At 31.3% G+C, this 19,062-nt stretch overlaps 2 protein-coding genes and 1 long non-coding RNA gene across 5 annotated transcripts; 1 reads left to right on the top strand and 2 right to left on the bottom strand.

Moving 5' to 3' along the window:
* Positions 1 to 1,271: 1,271 nt before the first annotated feature.
* Positions 1,272 to 7,552, top strand: LOC126772542 (uncharacterized). The gene is made up of 9 exons (XM_050492941.1): positions 1,272 to 1,294; positions 1,550 to 2,100; positions 2,505 to 2,662; positions 2,746 to 2,854; positions 4,062 to 4,147; positions 4,836 to 4,976; positions 5,828 to 5,927; positions 6,292 to 6,444; positions 6,774 to 7,552. The coding sequence occupies exons 1-9, from the start codon at positions 1,272 to 1,274 to the stop codon at positions 6,872 to 6,874; spliced, it is 1,422 nt and encodes a 473-aa protein (XP_050348898.1). The 3' UTR covers positions 6,875 to 7,552.
* A 73-nt stretch (positions 7,553 to 7,625) lies between these two features.
* LOC126772225 (3-ketodihydrosphingosine reductase) lies at positions 7,626 to 18,467 on the bottom strand. 3 transcript variants are annotated; one of them, XM_050492495.1, is made up of 3 exons: positions 17,741 to 18,467; positions 8,687 to 8,928; positions 7,626 to 8,094 (listed from the first exon to the last, which is right to left on the bottom strand). In XM_050492495.1, the coding sequence occupies exons 1-3, from the start codon at positions 18,285 to 18,287 to the stop codon at positions 7,876 to 7,878; spliced, it is 1,008 nt and encodes a 335-aa protein (XP_050348452.1). In that variant the 5' UTR covers positions 18,288 to 18,467; the 3' UTR covers positions 7,626 to 7,875. The 3 variants fall into 3 exon arrangements, with proteins under 3 accessions (XP_050348452.1, XP_050348450.1, XP_050348451.1); XM_050492493.1 differs by lacking the exon at positions 17,741 to 18,467 and adding an exon at positions 9,408 to 10,121 and having other exon boundaries at positions 7,628 to 8,094; XM_050492494.1 differs by lacking the exons at positions 7,626 to 8,094; positions 8,687 to 8,928 and adding exons at positions 16,076 to 16,427; positions 17,020 to 17,261 and having other exon boundaries at positions 17,741 to 18,463.
* LOC126772290 (uncharacterized) lies at positions 13,963 to 15,000 on the bottom strand. The gene is made up of 3 exons (XR_007669640.1): positions 14,904 to 15,000; positions 14,387 to 14,539; positions 13,963 to 14,054 (listed from the first exon to the last, which is right to left on the bottom strand). It is a non-coding gene; the product is annotated as an uncharacterized LOC126772290 (long non-coding RNA).
* Positions 18,468 to 19,062: the final 595 nt, after the last annotated feature.

Genomic DNA, 19,062 nt, shown 5'->3' with positions numbered 1-19,062 from the left:
TTCAACATAGTGGTTGAGACAGAAAATGCATCGTACACACATCGAATTAGTAGTAAAGATAAACAAGCCGTACATCTACAAATTGCATGCGATTTGCTAATTGTTCTGTGTATTATGCACTATAAGCAGTTCTTGATTAATTTACCTTTATTTATAATTCAAGACTAGTTATAACCACATTAATTTAACTTTTGAAGTTCCGATTACAACTTCGCGGACATTGAAAACGCCATTTTTTCGAATCCATAGTAAATATCATAGATTATTCAAGATCTCGACCAATGATATCGCGTCAATTCGGTGTCAAAATTGTTTATTTTGATGTACTCCTCTTGTGCTTGGCTATAGTTTATTTCATCCGACATGGACATGACCACCTCCCTTGGTCGTTAGGTACACTACGTTCTTTTCTATACCCCTGACATCGAGTATTTAATCATCATGAAATTCAGATGATCGGTTTAGTAGTTAAAACGTGAAAGAGTAACAAACAATCAAACTGTCTTTCACATTTATAATATTAATAAGAATAACACCTTGAACATATTTATTAAAAAAAATAGGTATCTTAAGGGCTCAACTACCAGCCCTACTACATCAAGTAACAATAACATTTAATTCATGTTCAAACGGACCTTTGATTACATATATAATATATGACATACTAATTCAAACAATTTTAAACTAAGTATATCGAATATTGCATTATTAAAATATTTGCATATAAATAAGACTTGAATGTGACCGTGTATGTACATATTTTTAATATATATATCTGTATACGCTATCTAAGCTATCATTAATTTGAATAAAACTAGGTTGTTTGTTATAAGAACATAACAGTTCTTAACATAAACATTTAGGTACTATATGTTACTATTTCTGGAAAATTTCGTTACTTAATTTGTTTTATAATAAATACATACGTGGCGTGCATACAAAGTTGTTGTATTACAAACTACATAACAAGCTCCATAATAATTAAATATCAGAGAAACATAAGACATATTCCTCTTACTTATCTAACGTTGCTTAGCTGTATGTTTAGCGAATCATAGATTTCGCTCTTTATTTCATTGATGATTTGAAATTGAAGCTATTACAATAAATAAAACTTATTTATATAGAGTATTATTGAGAGGTACGATATAAAAACTTATATTGTATGTATTGTACTTTTTACGCCACTCTCCCCTTAAGTCATAGTATATAATAATAATTAAAAGAATAGTATAGTGTTGGAAAAGCATAATAATTCTAGCATATGATTGATGCCGCACGATAATTCTGGCTTGTAACAAGAAACACTAATTGTGGACGAACTGACACATACTGTTTAAGTGGGTCAAAGAAGTAAATCATTACGGTTTCTAAAACATTTAATTAGATCCGTCAAGCTGTCTCCCCCGACCATTATAAACCCATGGTACATAGTCATACCTTGTAGTTTAATTTTTGCACTGAACTGTATCAGAAGCAATGACTTTAAATTCAATATGAAACATCATAAATATTTAATTATCTTAATCAATATATTGTGTATTCACAGTAAAAATTGGTACCTGGCGACTGATATTAGTAATTTAAAAGAACTATTTGAATCGCGACTACATCAAAAAGACGAAAAAACGAAGAGATTTACGCCATTTAATAAAGAAGATCGCAACCTGTTAAATAAGAACAATGCTTCCTCCACAGTACGTGATTACCACACTGACATTCGAGGATTCAAGCCTTCTGATCCAATGTTAATATCCACACTTCTAAAATCAACGACACGAAAAATAGTAATGGCTAATAGTATACCAGAAAATACGTATATAAATATAAATAATTCTATACCCAAAAATAGTACAATTCAAACAAACCGGTCCAAACGAAGAAACGAGCAAAGATGTACTCAAAAACCAAAGAAAAAGCGTTTTAATTCAAAAGGTCGAAACAGATTTTTAGATGTATTTGAAGTAGTGGAATTCGATCACGTGACGTGTTCGTCATTTAACGGATTCGAAGGGACTTGTCTTCATGAATACGATTGTCAAAAAATTGGTGGAGTAACGATGGGAACTTGTGCTGACGGCTATGGGACATGTTGCGTTAGTGAGTAAATTGGCCAGATTAATAATCTTATTATTGTTTTCTAGCATATATTCACACCGCATATTTTGATTGTTATATATCACACCGCATATTTTGATTGTTATAGTGTAAATTATTAGGTACCTATCTACCATAGACATCCAGGTAAGATAAATAATAATTTTAATTTAATTGATTTGTTATCCATATTAAATTAAGTGACATTATAATTTTAAGCGTTTTTTTTTTAAACAAAATTGATTTGTCCAGTAGTTTAACTGTTGACGCTAAGAAAACAAACCATTTAATTGCAAAATAACAAATTAAAACTTACTTATTAAATTATATTTTTTAAGATAAGTTTCATTATAAATAGAATTTGGCAGTTTCGACGTTTGGTAATTTAATGAACGTTATTATTTTAGTGCTATTCACATGCGAAGGCCGTTCGTCATCTTCTAGTGTATGGTTCACTAATCCTGGATATCCTACGCCAAGCTCTGATAGGCTGTCTTGTTCTTTTACAATAGACAAATATTCTGATGAAGTGAAGCAAATACGACTCGATTTTATTAGTTTTGAGGTAAAAATAAACATATGTTCTTTAATTAATGTTTATTTTTTGTTTGCGTGAAATATTATATGGTATCTCTGTACTGATTTTAGATTTTACCGCCTACAGGCGGGAGTTGTGAGCAAGATCAGTTTTTAGTTACAGGACAAAATGTCAATAGTGTAATGCCTATCCTTTGTGGTATAAATTCTGGACAGCACGGTATGTAATCATAGAAGTCAATTATTTACTTTACAGTGAATTACGAAACATATAAGTGTTCAACCGTAGTCGAAATTCGACTATAAGAAATTTATTATTGAAAATTTCAAACATATTTTTCTACTCTTTTTTCCATCGAAATAATAGCTCCTCAATAGCTACCTGTAAAACAAACAGAGGATAGATAGGTACTGAATTGTTATGTATTTATCTCTGTATAATTATATAGATACTAGCAACGTACATTGTCTCTTTAATTTTGTCCCTGCAACTTGCCCCTCTGTTTTCTCGTTCCCGCACTGCTGAGGATCATGACCCCATATTTTTCCTTCCACCAGATACGGATACATACCGCCGCCTACCATTTTCTTTTTTGAGACAGTCCATTTTGTAGGTACCTTGAAAAGTCTGCCATCTGTTTGCCCGAGAATATTAATTATAAAAGCAAGCACATTGTACATTGATACTGCAATATCTGAAACTTTACGCAAGTGCCTGTATTATTATTGCTATATGACTTTAATCTTATTTATGTAACTATACAATATTTACGTGATAATTGCCACCGAGTTATCTCGCATACACCCTACTCACAAGTAGCCTTGTATAACCTTATAATCGTGGCCAACTGTCAATAATCTAATCCAATAATTAGGATGAAACTAAGCAATTTATTATTTTTAATTAGTTGACATATTCCTAATAGGGCCAACAACATTGATCATACTACCATATAGCCCTTTGAACCGAAACAGCCTGTGAATGTCCCACTGCTGGGCTAAAGGCCTCCTCTCCTCATTTTGAGGAGAAGGTTTTTTGGAGCTTATTCCACCACGCTGCTCCAATGCGGGTTGGTGGAATACACATGTGGCAGAATTTCAGTGAAATTAGACACATGCAGGTTTCCTCACGATGTTTTCCTTCACCGTAAAGCACGAGATGAATTATAATCACAAATTAAGCACATGAAAATTCAGTGGTGCTCGCCCGGGTTTTGAACCCACGATCATCGGTTAAGATTCACGCGTTCTTACCACTGGGCCATCTCGGATATAGTATATATAGCCCTTTGGCGAACCGACAAATATATAAATACCGTCTTATCATTAATACTAAAATTAGTTCATAGAAAATTATAACGTTTATTAAATAATTATGAAATTGGCCATAGCACGTAGGTATAATATCTAATTTTATTCATTTTTAGCGTATATAGAAGTTTCGAATGCAGATGGTCCAATAGTTCTTTCATTTCAGACAATATCGGAAGAAAACCGTTTATTTTCCATTAAGGTAACATTTATATATTTTTTAACAATTTATGTATTATACAATATTATTTATATGGTCTTATGTAATATAATTATACAAATATATTTCGTTAATTATACAAATCGATTTCGGCCACGGCGGCCAATCTCAAGAAAAATTAGCCAACTGCGCAGGACATATTATAGTGCACAATTGTCTGCGCAAACACAGGTGCACTCTCTATTCCCTAACTCTCATAATCCGATGGGACGGCAATCCGACACGACCGGAAAGAATTCAGGCGCAGGACCAAAGGCTTTACGTGCTTCTCAAGGCATGGGAGTGTTCCACTTCCAGACTTCAGAGTGCTATTGAAATTTTCGACATAAAATCCCAATAACTTTTTATTGGCCCGACCTGGGATTTGAACCCATTACCTCCGGGCCTTACATCTATCAACTAGACCAACGAGGCAGTCAAACAAATTATTATTATAAAAATATATTATATATATGAACTTTGAACTATCTCTGCCTATAAAAAACTAGCGATTTCAAATACCATTTGGCTCGGAATTACTGCTAAAAATAGAATTTATAAAATCCTGTTCTTTAAAGTATAATAACTGTACCTCGCTTTATAAACAATTGTAATATGTTTTAATTTTAACCTAGTTACAAATCTTCATGTCAATTGGTACAAATTTACAGTGAATATAAGTTTTATACAGGTAACTCAATTGACTTCCTGTGATAATTTAAAAGCTCCATCAGGATGCTTACAATACTTCAAGGCGGAACACGGATATCTGGAATCATTTAATTACCGCGACACATCCGAAATAGGAATCCCAAGGATACCTAGTTACTTGGTAAGTTTCCAGCACACTTAATTAAATATTTACATTAACAATACGTCGATAATACAATATTTTAAGTTACGCCGCGTTCACACAATTTAACACCTGTCTAAATCGAAAGCGATTTGTATCATCTGAATACTTTCAATCACATATTCGTAGTTTGCCATTATTAAACATGTTAAATCATTTGTTCTATTTTTTTTTGGGCAACAATATTTTTGGTAACTTAATTCGAATAAAAGATAATGTAATCACTACGTTTTGAGTTTGTTAATATATATATATAAAAGAAAATACTTGTATTCAATGATTTAGGTATTTAGTGTTTTAAGATAAATCTTAAAACACTAAATACTACTAAAAATTAAGTAGTTGATGATATCCTTGGCTCGCAGCATGAAATAAAAACCTGCATAGTGGTGACTTGAACATGTTTAAGAATATATTTCTCTTATTAATAAAAATACAATTCACTTTAAAGATGTAAAGACAAGATTAAGATACTTAAATATTATATTACATGCAAGACATGGGCGGTACATAAAAATAAAGAACGACAAATTAAACTGTTTACACAAAATAATGTGGGTATGACAAAACACATACCTATGCAATATTACGTACCGTCTCTGTTATAGCAATTAATCTAACTGTAGGTAATGTACGAATTATTATTTTTAAGAATAATACAATAATCAAATAAATGAATATCAGTCGCTAATATTATTAAACTCTTAAAAACAATATCATAATAAATGCAAATAATTTTAAGGCCTTGAAAACACTTTTAAGAGGTGGTTTTTTCTTTTTTTGTTGTAAAAAGTAAAAGACTGCTCCTTAATGCTAAATATTATTTTTAGAACTACCTGAATTATGCTATATGCATAGAACGTGCAAAAGCGTTCTGTAGTATAACGTACAACAACGTCGGGGATATGCAAATTATCAACTATGATACGGGTATGTTCAAGATAATGCTATTCTCAACATTGACGTAATTACTTTTTTTATTTTGGAACTATGGGATTGGTTTATATTATGGTGTTTACATTAGTTACTGCCATTTTGAGAGGCACGTGTACAATTCAATGATACGCTTTACAAAAAATCCCTTAGGAGTCTCCTTCAACAATAACGCGTTCTACTTATTCTTTACATTCTACTCTGCCGGAACTCCGTACATAAATCGTTTTCAATATTAATAGTGATCGAAATAATAGAAATAATTTTATTTAAAATATTTTTAACTTTCAGTTAGTTCTTAAAATCGATGTGCACGAGATAACATTATTATTTGTAAGTTATTAATAGTCTGTTATTTTAGAAGGTCTGCCTGTAATACCGCCGCGACAAGCAGGCGTAGAAATATTCGACTGTCCAAGCGATTGGCTGCTAATAGCCGCCGTCCGGTTGTGTGGCGAACGTCTAAACGATGGCTCTATTCTACAGGATTTTACTTTGAATGCGCCTGTGACAGGTTTTATATGGAAAACTTTACAACATACATTTTCATGTGCTTAATTTGTGGTTACAATCCATCACGTGCTTGACGGTGAAGGAAAACATCGTGAGGAAATGTGTTTAATTTCACTGAAATTCTACCAAATGTGTATTCCACCAACCCGCATTGGAGCAGCGTGGTGGAATAAGCTCCAACCTTCTCTTCAAAAAAGCAGGGGAGGACATTCACAGTGTTACTTTTAGTTTTACCAGTAATGCTTGAAATATTTTTATGAAAAAAACAAACGAACTTATATTTTATTAAGTTTAATTATTTTACTCAAGTTATGGAATTTGTTGTTTCAGATGATGGAGCGGGTCCAATTGTAATATGGTTCAGATCAGACGGAATATACGTCGGTCGAGGTTTCAAGTTAAGCTACCAACAAAATGATTGTACTAAATAAATACTCTTGATTGCTATTTTACTTTGAACAAATATAGCGGCTGATAGAAACAAAGTGTGAAAATACATACCTATTTTTATTGTATTGAATATGGTAAACATTGAAATGATTAGGCAAGTATTTACTATCTACATCATCTTCGTTAAAATACCTACATAGATACTTAATACCTCGAAAACTATGTCAGCTTTGTAAAAGTGTATTGCTTTACGATTTTATTAATCTTTTAACTCAGGCTGAAGTGCCTTTATCAACATTACACGTGATTATCTGATCTTATTCATATTTTAATGTATAAAATAAGGATCATTGACCTATAAATAAAATATACCCATGAGTGTATCTTGGTCAAAGTATTTATAAAGTTATGTATATATAACATCAGACTCATGTAAGACAGATTTTTTTTTTTTATATAGAATAGGAAGGCAGACAAGCATAAAGGCCACCTGATGGAAAGTGGTCACCAAAGTAACACATTGGTATTATAACCATCAATTACAATAGCAATGTGCCACCAACCTTGAGAACTAAGATGTTATGTCCCTTGTGCCTGTAATTGCACTGGCTCACTCACTCTTTAAACCGGAACACAATAATACCAAGTACTGCTGTTTTGCGGTAGAATATCTGATGAGTGGGTGGTACCTACCCAGATGAGCTTGCACAAAGCTCTACCACCAGTAAAACCAGATGTGATATATGAACAATGTGGGAGGTAAATAAAATATCTTATACGATTATTATTTTTTATCCAAATACTTTAGATCACATTAACGATAGAAATAATAGATAAATTAATAACAGCAATTCAGTACATCTAACATCGCCTCACATGCACATAGTTAAAATAATTACACAAATTTTTATCTATTTTTCTATTTTAACTTTAAAAACTACATTAATTAAAATAAATATGTAAATTTAGATAGATAAAAAGTTATAGTTTCATTTAATTTGGCTATTAATGATATGGGACTAGACACATTTTTGGTATATTGTTATAAACTTTTTTCTTTATCATTTTCATTAACTTTGTATTCTTTCAAACCATCTCGCACAATTTTATGGAATGATAACTGTACTCCAACCATAATAGCCTTCAAAATACCCATAGAAAATATTTGTAGCAGAACTTGTGTAAGGTTGTCGATTGTCCCACAGTATAAAATTGATAGTAAGTGACCGCTAAAACCGAATACAGAGTATATCTTGCCATTCTGCAATAGAAACAAATTTGAACTGTCAGAAATATGTATAATATTATTAAGTAGTCATATTATGTAGAAATTGGCAACTAAAAAATATTAAGCATGGTATATGCGATGGGTTTGCACCATAGAGTAAATATAAATATTTGTGAATATATATTTACATTTAGAAAAAAATCATGCAGCATATTTACACAGTAACAGCCTGTTAATTTCCCACTGCTGGGCTAAGGCCTCCTTTCCCTTTTGAGGAGTAGGTATGAAGCTTATTCCACCACGCCGCTCCAATTCGGGTTGATAGAATACACATGTGGCATAATTTCAATGAAACTAGACACACGTAGGTTTCCTCACGATATTTTCCTTCACCCTCAAGCACAAGATGAATTATAAGCACAAATTTACACATATTTATACATTGGAATAAAAGCAAAGTTCAACACAATAGATTCACTAAGTCATTTCAATTATTATCAATTGATCTTTAGTAGGATGTTTATTGTTATTTAAACAAACGTCATGATGACTTGCATATTACATAATAAATGTTTCATATGAAAAGACTCTACCTTAAGTAATAAAAATAATATAATTCACTAACCAATGCGTCCCTTATCATTTTTCTACCAACTTCCTTAGGTGTGCGAAGACCTCCAGAACCAGATATCAGTTTTGTCTCTTTAGGTTTTGTGAGTTCTTCATTTTTGAATCCAGGTGTATCAGTGTCTGGTGGAAATGCAAGTGTCAATCTCACATTAGTACCGATTAACTCCATGAAGACAGATTCAGCCAGACCACGAACTGCCCATTTTGCAGCACCATATGCGCTGTATCCATATATTCCTGAAATATATACATTAGTTTTGTAACTTGCACTTATCTAATTTTTAAGTTTGAAACATCTGTTTGAAAATTATTACTGGTTAGAAAACAATTTTTAAATAATAAACAGAATCATTCCTACGCATTATAAATTAATTAAATTTAACATAACATAAAATTTAATATAATAAGCTTAAAGTCTCATATGCTGGGCCTTTAAGCTAGTTCTGACAGCCTCTAAATGTCCAATACGCTATTGACCCGTCTTTTTTTGAGTTAAAGGTATAATAGATCAGAAGATTTTTATTTCACACATGCAGGTTTCCTTACAATGTCTTCCCTTACCGCCGAGCATGATGAATACACTGAATAAGCACATGAAAATTCAGTTATGCATGCCCAAGGAAGCTGTTAATCATTGATTGAGTTTTACATGTTCTACCCACTTAGCCATCTCGATTAAAAGAAAAGTCATATGATTATTAACAGAATATACTCACCTAACAGAGCAGCTTCTGTAGAAACAAATACTATTAAGCCTTCATTACGTTTCTTCATTCCTGGTAGAACATACCTTGTTGGATAGGCTGTACCGAAATAATTTAAATCTATCATTTGTTTTATATGTTCTACCTTCATATTTTCAAACTTGCCACAAATACACATTCCAGCACAGTTTATCAACATAAATATTGGTCCAATATCTGATTCTGCTTTAGATAAACATTTCTCTATTGAATCATAGTCCGATGTGATATCTAAAGAAATATAATTAACTTTTTGTCCGCTTAATAGTTTACAATGCCTAGTTATATCACCAAAAGCTGAAAGAAGTTTTTGACTGTCACGACCGATTATCGTAACATTAGCCCCTAATTTAACCGCTTCAATAGCCGCAGATTTGCCAATACCGCTTGAACCACCAGTGATAACAACATGCCTATTTTTAAGATTCTTGTAAACAATTTTCTTTTCCAAACTTTTATGCAAGGCTGTTAAAATTATTATTAGTATAAAAATAACTACACAAATATATATTAATATCATTTTAGGGACGTTTATTAATCTCAAACGTTTTTATAAATCGCACGCTCAGTTAAGTGTTAACCAGCAGATATGCAAGTCAAGGAAGTATTATTTAATTTCCGAAGCAAAGTGCATTGACATTAGATGGGGTTATTAGCATTTGAGTTCTTTTACCTATCACGAAGCACCCAAACTGACATTTTATGAAATGAATGAAATGTTGAATATGCAATATTTTGTTCGTTTAAACTTTCAAATATCAATAAAATATATTAAAAAAAAATAATGAAAATTAATTATAATATGTAGACAAACCTAAATACTCAAATATTCTTAGAAGAAGCAATGGATTCAAATTGTGGAAATCAAACAGAAAAAAAACAAACAAATAAATATAAATTGTAAATATTATTTTATTACAAAAAGTATGTATACAAGTAAAATAAACGTAATAATAATTATGTTACGTATAATTTTAGTCTTCCGACATTTCGATATTTAGTAAGCCAAGTTATGATCGTATAAAAACCTTCTCCATTAAATTGTTGTTCGTTCATTTTTTCTTTTTAAAAACTCAAATATTCTACCCCTTAATGTATGAATAATCCTAAATTGGCCACACTGACAAGATAATTTTTTTGTTCAGATCTAGATACAAGCCTTTTAATAGCATGCTTCAAAGAGTATAATAATTTTATTATAAGGTTACGTAGACAGAGAAACAAATAGACCAAGGGGCCGTGAAACCGCGATTGAAACAGAGATAGTTTGTCAATTTGTGCGTATAATGTTGCCATAGTAACTGCATTCCCTGTTTTGGGAGATAAATAATTTTTAGGATTTAATTAAAACAGAATAAGATTATTTAATTTTACTTTTTAATATTTATTATAATTTTTTTTTAATTAAAATATTTTTTTGTCTTCCAACTACACCCAAAAACCATTGCATTGTTTGTTTTTGTTTCCGTTATCAATTGTAATTCAGCATCTTTATATGGTACTGGATTAGCATTCTAATCAGATGTTGAAATCTAAAACAAACAATTAAATTATTAATAAAGAGTGGTTGCCACATATATTTCTATGTTAACCTCTTGACTCGGAATCTAATATTATTATAAATTCATGAATAATGTTAAATGTTATTGTCGTTAGGAAATTATAAATAGGAGAACGAATAAATTTAAATAACATATTTACATATAACGAAGCACTTTAGGTTATTATTGGACTCTGTATTTATTTGTTTACATTGTCGACGAGTTGATATTTTTTATCGAAAATCGGGACATTTTTTTAGCTAATGCTGGCAGCACTTACATGATAAATAAGTATAAGTTATGAATGGTAAAAACTGGAAAATCCTATTATCTTTCAGCTTTATCTTATGATCTGGAAAATTGGAAAATCCTATTATCTTTCAGCTTTATATTATCTATCAGCTTCAATGATTTCTGTTTCAACAACAAACAATTTCTGTCCGGTAGTAAATATCTTCGATTAAACTTTACTTTTATTATTGTCTAATAATAATGATGAAGATAATATTATAGGGCACAAGTGTGGGTGTAAAGTCCGAACTCTCATAGCCCGAAGGGACAACCATCCGCTGGACTTGTTACACCGCTAGGTTTCCAGTGCTGTGCTGTTAATGTGATATTTTTGTAAGAAAAACCCAGTAGTTGTCTCAATCCGAATTCAAACCAAACACCAATGAAGAAATTCAGCATATTATGTATAATGTTCTTAAGTGTTTTTAAATGTCATAATAAAAAATATTGTTAACATTATTTAATTTAAGGTGGCAGCCGGTCTTTTGGGCGTGGCATTCTCTGCTGCACCTGCGGTATCACACATGACCTATACTAATGGATTTGGCCTGGCCTATGGATGGTAATTATGGGAAAATGGGCGTTATGAGAAATGTTATTGGTTCTGTTTGGTCCTGTTATTTTTGTTTCGTGTCTTATTAAGGATTCCTTTGTTTGTTACCTGATAGTTAATAAAATAATTTATTTACAAGTAGTTATTGACATAAATAATAAAAAATCTATCAATACTTTTTTCTCTTTTATTTTGAAGTAGAAATTGAGCTACTTCTCGCGACTCCACAGTCACTGCCTACAGTTATTATTCCGTTTTTAAAAATATAGTAAAAAAAATTCATGGACGATGCCAGAAAGTTACACATATGTCGTCTCACAATCACACACATAGTTTTTTTTATTGCTTTTCATTTATTTTCTTTAACTTTTGACCTGTTAATGTTATTTAATTTATATTTTTTTGATTTTGCTAATATTATATCTTTATTTTTTGAGTCAGTGATTTACTAAAAATGTATGTTTAGGTAGGTTTTAAAGCTGATCTGTCAGTTTGTAGTCATTCTGATGCACGCAAAATTACGCCCTAACAACACAGAACACTTGAAAAGCTCCTGGAAGAGCCTGTCAAGATCATGGCGTTGTCACAGTTTTACGTTACAGATACTTGTTCTATTTCAACACAAAAAACACTTACTATCAATTTTATACTGTGGGACAATCGACAACCTTACACAAGTTCTACTACAAATATTTTCTATGGGTATTTTGAAGGCTATTATGGTTGGAGTACAGTTATCATTCCATAAAATTGTGCGAGATGGTTTGAAAGAATACGAAGTTAATGAAAATGATAAAGAAAAAAGTTTATAACAATATACCAAAAATGTGTCTAGTCCCATATCATTAATAGCCAAATTAAATGAAACTATAACTTTTTATCCATCTAAATTTACATATTTATTTTAATTAATGTAGTTTTTAAAGTTAAAATAGAAAAATAGATAAAAATTTGTGTAATTATTTTAACTATGTGCATGTGAGGCGATGTTAGATGTACTGAATTGCTGTTATTAATTTATCTATTATTTCTATTGTTAATGTGGTCTAAAGTATTTGGATAAAAAATAATAATCGTATAAGATATTTTATTTACCTCCCACATTGTTCTTATATCACATCTGGTTTTACTGGTGGTAGAGCTTTGTGCAAGCTCATCTGGGTAGGTACCACCCACTCATCAGATATTCTACCGCAAAACAGCAGTACTTGGTATTATTGTGTTCCGGTTTAAAGAGTGAGTGAGCCAGTGTAATTACAGGCACAAGGGACATAACATCTTAGTTCCCAAGGTTGGTGACACATTGGTATTGTAATTGATGGTTATAATACCAATGTGTTACTTTGGTGACCACTTTCCATCAGGTGGCCCTTATGCTCGTCTGCCTTCCTATTCTATATAAAAAAAAAAAAAAATCTGTCTTACATGAGTCTGATGTTATATATACATAACTTTATAAATACTTTGACCAAGATACACTCATGGGTATATTTTATTTATAGGTCAATGATCCTTATTTTATACATTAAAATATGAATAAGATCAGATAATCACGTGTAATGTTGATAAAGGCACTTGCACAGCTTTGTGCAAGCTCGTCTGGGTAGGTACCACCCACTCATCAGATATTCTACTGCAAAACAGCAGTACTTGGTATTATTGTGTTCCGATTTAAAGGGTGAGTGAGCCAGTGTAATTACAGGCACAAGGGACATAACATCTTAGTTCCCACGGTTGGTGGCACATTGGTATTGTAATTGATGGTTACAATACCAATGCGCCACCAACCTTGGTTTTACATTGGTGATGTAAGCGATGGTTAACATTTCTTACAATGCCAATGTCTATGGGCGTTGGTGACCACTTACCATCAGGTGGCCCTTATGCTCGTCTGCCTTCCTATTCCACTTCCACTTCAGCCTGAGTTAAAAGATTAATAAAATCGTAAAGGAATACACTTTTACAAAGCTGACATAGTTTTCGAGGTATTAAGTATTTATGTAGGTATTTTAACGAAGATGATGTAGGTAGTAAATACTTGCCTAAACATTTCAATGTTTACCATATTCAATACAAAAAAACTATGTATGTATTTTCACATACCCATTTTTTGTAAAATAGCAATCAACAGTATTTATTTAGTACAATCATTTTGTTGGTAGCTTAACTTGAAACCTCGACCGACGTATATTCCGTCTGATCTGAACCATATTACAATTGGACCCGCTCCATCATCTGAAACAACAAATTCCATAACTTGAGTAAAATAATTAAACTTAATAAAATATAAGTCATTCGTTTGTTTTTTTCATAAAAATATTTCAAGCATTACTGGTAAAACTAAAAGTAACACTGTGAATGTCCTCCCCTGCTTTTTTGAAGAGAAGGTTGGAGCTTATTCCACCACGCTGCTCCAATGCGGGTTGGTGGAATACACATTTGATAGAATTTCAGTGAAATTAAACACATTTCCTCACGATGTTTTCCTTCACCGTCAAGCACGTGATGGATTGTAACCACAAATTAAGCACATGAAAATGTATGTTGTAAAGTTTTCCATATAAAACCTGTCACAGGCGCATTCAAAGTAAAATCCTGTAGAATAGAGCCATCATTTAGACGTTCGCCACACAACCGGACGGCGGCTATTAGCAGCCAATCGCTTGGACAGTCGAATATTTCTACGCCTGCTTGTCGCGGCGGTATTACAGGCAGACCTTCTAAAATAACAGACTATTAATAACTTACAAATAATAATGTTATCTCGTGCACATCGATTTTAAGAACTAACTGAAAGTTAAAAATATTTTAAATAAAATTATTTCTATTATTTCGATCACTATTAATATTGCAAACAATTTATGTACGGAGTTCCGGCAGAGTAGAATGTAAAGAATAAGTAGAACGCGTTATTGTTGAAGGAGACTCCTAAGGGATTTTTTGTAAAGCGTATCATTGAATTGTACACGTGCCTCTCAAAATGGCAGTAACTAATGTAAACACCATAATATAAACCAATCCCATAGTTCCAAAATAAAAAAAGTAATTACGTCAATGTTGAGAATAGCATTATCTTGAACATACCCGTATCATAGTTGATAATTTGCATATCCCCGACGTTGTTGTACGTTATACTACAGAACGCTTTTGCACGTTCTATGCATATAGCATAATTCAGGTAGTTCTAAAAATAATATTTAGCATAGGAGCAGTCTTTTACTTTTTACAACAAAAAAAGAAAAAACCACCTCTTAAAAGTGTTTTCAAGGCCTTAAAATTATTTGCATTTGTTATGATATTGTTTTTAAGAGTTTAATTTAATACTATTAGCGACTGATATTCATTTATTTGATTATTGTATTATTCTTAAAAATAATAATTCGTACATTACCTACAGTTAGATTAATTGCTATAACAGAGACGGTACGTAATATTGCATAGGTATGTGTTTTGTCATACCCACATTATTTTGTGTGAACAGTTTAATTTGTCGTTCTTTATTTTTATGTACCGCCCATTTCTTGCATGTAATATAATATTTAAGTATCTTAATCTTGTCTTTACATCTTTAAAGTGAATTGTATTTTTATTAATAAGAGAAATATATTCTTAAACATGTTCAAGTCACCACTATGCAGGTTTTTATTTCATGCTGCGAGCCAAGGATATCATCAACTACTTAATTTTTAGTAGTATTTAGTGTTTTAAGATTTATCTTAAAACACTAAATACCTAAATCATTGAATACAAGTATTTTCTTTTATATATATATATTAACAAACTCAAAACGTAGTGATTACATTATCTTTTATTCGAATTAAGTTACCAAAAATTTTGTTGCCCAAAAAAAATTAGAACAAATGATTTAACATGTTTAATAAAGGCAAACTACGAATATATAATTGAAAGTATTCAGTTACAATACCAATGTGCCACCAACCTTGAGAACTAAGATGTTATGTCCCTTGTGTGGCTCACTTACTCTTTAAACCGGAACACAATAATACCAAGTACTGCTGTTTCGCGGTAGAATATCTGATGAGTGGGTGGTACCTACCCAGATGAGCTTGCACAAAGCTCTACCACCAGTAAAACCATATGTGATATAAGAACAATGTGGGACGTAAATAAAATATCTTATACGATTATTATTTTTTATTCAAATACTTTAGACCACATTAACGATAGAAATAATAGATAAATTAATAACAGCAATTCAGTACATGCACATAGTTAAAATAATTACACAAATTTTTATCTATTTTTCTATTTTAACTTTAAAAACTACATTAATTAAAATAAATATGTAAATTTAGATCGATAAAAAGTTATAATTTCATTTAATTTGGCTATTAATAATATGGGACTAGACACATTTTTGGTATATTGTTATAAACTTTTTTCTTTATCATTTTCATTAACTTCGTATTCTTTCAAACCATCTCGCACAATTTTATGGAATGATAACTGTACTCCAACCATAATAGCCTTCAAAATACCCATAGAAAATATTTGTAGTAGAACTTGTGTAAGGTTGTCGATTGTCCCACAGTATAAAATTGATAGTAAGTGACCGCTAAAACCGAATACAGAGTATATCTTGCCATTCTGCAATAGAAACAAATTTGAACTGTCAGAAATATGTATAATATTATTAAGTAGTCATATTATGTAGAAATTGGCAACTAAAAAATATTAAACATGGTATATGCGATGGGTTTGCACCATAGAGTAAATATAAATATTTGTGAATATATATTTACATTTAGAAAAAAATCATGCAGCATATTTACACAGTAACAGCCTGTTAATTTCCCACTGCTGGGCTAAGGCCTCCTTTCCCTTTTGAGGAGTAGGTATGAAGCTTATTCCACCACGCCGCTCCAATTCGGGTTGATAGAATACACATGTGGCATAATTTCAATGAAACTAGACACACGTAGGTTTCCTCAAGATATTTTCCTTCACCCTCAAGCACAAGATGAATTATAAGCACAAATTTACACATATTTATACATTGGAATAAAAGCAAAGTTCAACACAATAGATTCACAAAGTCATTTCAATTATTATCAATTGATCTTTAGTAGGATGTTTATTGTTATTTAAACAAACGTCATGATGACTTGCATATTACATAATAAATGTTTCATATGAAAAGACTCTACCTTAAGTAATAAAAATAATATTATTCACTAACCAATGCGTCCCTTATCATTTTTCTACCAACTTCCTTAGGTGTGCGAAGACCTCCAGAACCAGATATCAGTTTTGTCTCTTTAGGTTTTGTGAGTTCTTCATTTTTGAATCCAGGTGTATCAGTGTCTGGTGGAAATGCAAGTGTCAATCTCACATTAGTACCGATTAACTCCATGAAGACAGATTCAGCCAGACCACGAACTGCCCATTTTGCAGCACCATATGCGCTGTATCCATATATTCCTGAAATATATACATTAGTTTTGTAACTTGCACTTATCTAATTTTTAAGTTTGAAACATCTGTTTGAAAATTATTACTGGTTAGAAAACAATTTTTAAATAATAAACAGAATCATTCCTACGCATTATAAATTAATTAAATTTAACATAACATAAAATTTAATATAATAAGCTTAAAGTCTCATATGCTGGGCCTTTAAGCTAGTTCTGACAGCCTCTAAATGTCCAATACGCTATTGACCCGTCTTTTTTTGAGTTAAAGGTATAATAGATCAGAAGATTTTTATTTCACACATGCAGGTTTCCTTACAATGTCTTCCCTTACCGCCGAGCATGATGAATACACTGAATAAGCACATGAAAATTCAGTTATGCATGCCCAAGGAAGCTGTTAATCATTGATTGAGTTTTACATGTTCTACCCACTTAGCCATCTCGATTAAAAGAAAAGTCATATGATTATTAACAGAATATACTCACCTAACAGAGCAGCTTCTGTAGAAACAAATACTATTAAGCCTTCATTACGTTTCTTCATTCCTGGTAGAACATACCTTGTTGGATAGGCTGTACCGAAATAATTTAAATCTATCATTTGTTTTATATGTTCTACCTTCATATTTTCAAACTTGCCACAAATACACATTCCAGCACAGTTTATCAACATAAATATTGGTCCAATATCTGATTCTGCTTTAGATAAACATTTCTCTATTGAATCATAGTCCGATGTGATATCTAAAGAAATATAATTAACTTTTTGTCCGCTTAATAGTTTACAATGCCTAGTTATATCACCAAAAGCTGAAAGAAGTTTTTGACTGTCACGACCGATTATCGTAACATTAGCCCCTAATTTAACCGCTTCAATAGCCGCAGATTTGCCAATACCGCTTGAACCACCAGTGATAACAACATGCCTATTTTTAAGATTCTTGTAAACAATTTTCTTTTCCAAACTTTTATGCAAGGCTGTTAAAATTATTATTAGTATAAAAATAACTACACAAATATATATTAATATCATTTTAGGGACGTTTATTAATCTCAAACGTTTTTATAAATCGCACGCTCAGTTAAGTGTTAACCAGCAGATATGCAAGTCAAGGAAGTATTATTTAATTTCCGAAGCAAAGTGCATTGACATTAGATGGGGTTATTAGCATTTGAGTTCTTTTACCTATCACGAAGCACCCAAACTGACATTTTATGAAATGAATGAAATGTTGAATATGCAATATTTTGTTCGTTTAAACTTTCAAATATCAATAAAATATATTAAAAAAAAATAATGAAAATTAATTATAATATATAGACAAACCTAAATACTCAAATATTCTTAGAAGAAGCAATGGATTCAAATTGTGGAAATCAAACAGAAAAAAAAACAAACAAATAAATATAAATTGTAAATATTATTTTATTACAAAAAGTATGTATATAAGTAAAATAAACGTAATAATAATTTTGTTACGTATAATTTTAGTCTTCCGACATTTCGATATTTAGTAAGCCAAGTTATGATCGTATAAAAACCTTCTTCATTAAATTGTTGTTCGTTAATTTTTTCTTTTTAAAAACTCAAATATTCTACCCCTTAATGTATGAATAATCCTAAATTGGCCACACTGACAAGATAATTTTTTTTTTCAGATCTAGATACAAGCCTTTTAATAGCATGCTTCAAAGAGTATAATAATTTTATTATAAGGTTACGTAGACAGAGAAACAAATAGACCAAGGGGCCGTGAAACCGCGATTGAAACAGAGATAGTTTGTCAATTTGTGCGTATAATGTTGCC

This window comes from Nymphalis io, chromosome 12 (genome assembly GCF_905147045.1).
Source record: "Nymphalis io chromosome 12, ilAglIoxx1.1, whole genome shotgun sequence".
NCBI classification, from domain to species: domain Eukaryota; kingdom Metazoa; phylum Arthropoda; class Insecta; order Lepidoptera; family Nymphalidae; genus Nymphalis; species Nymphalis io.
The sequence above is the reverse complement of the archived record's forward strand: the minus strand, read 5'-3'. Positions and strand labels throughout refer to the sequence as shown.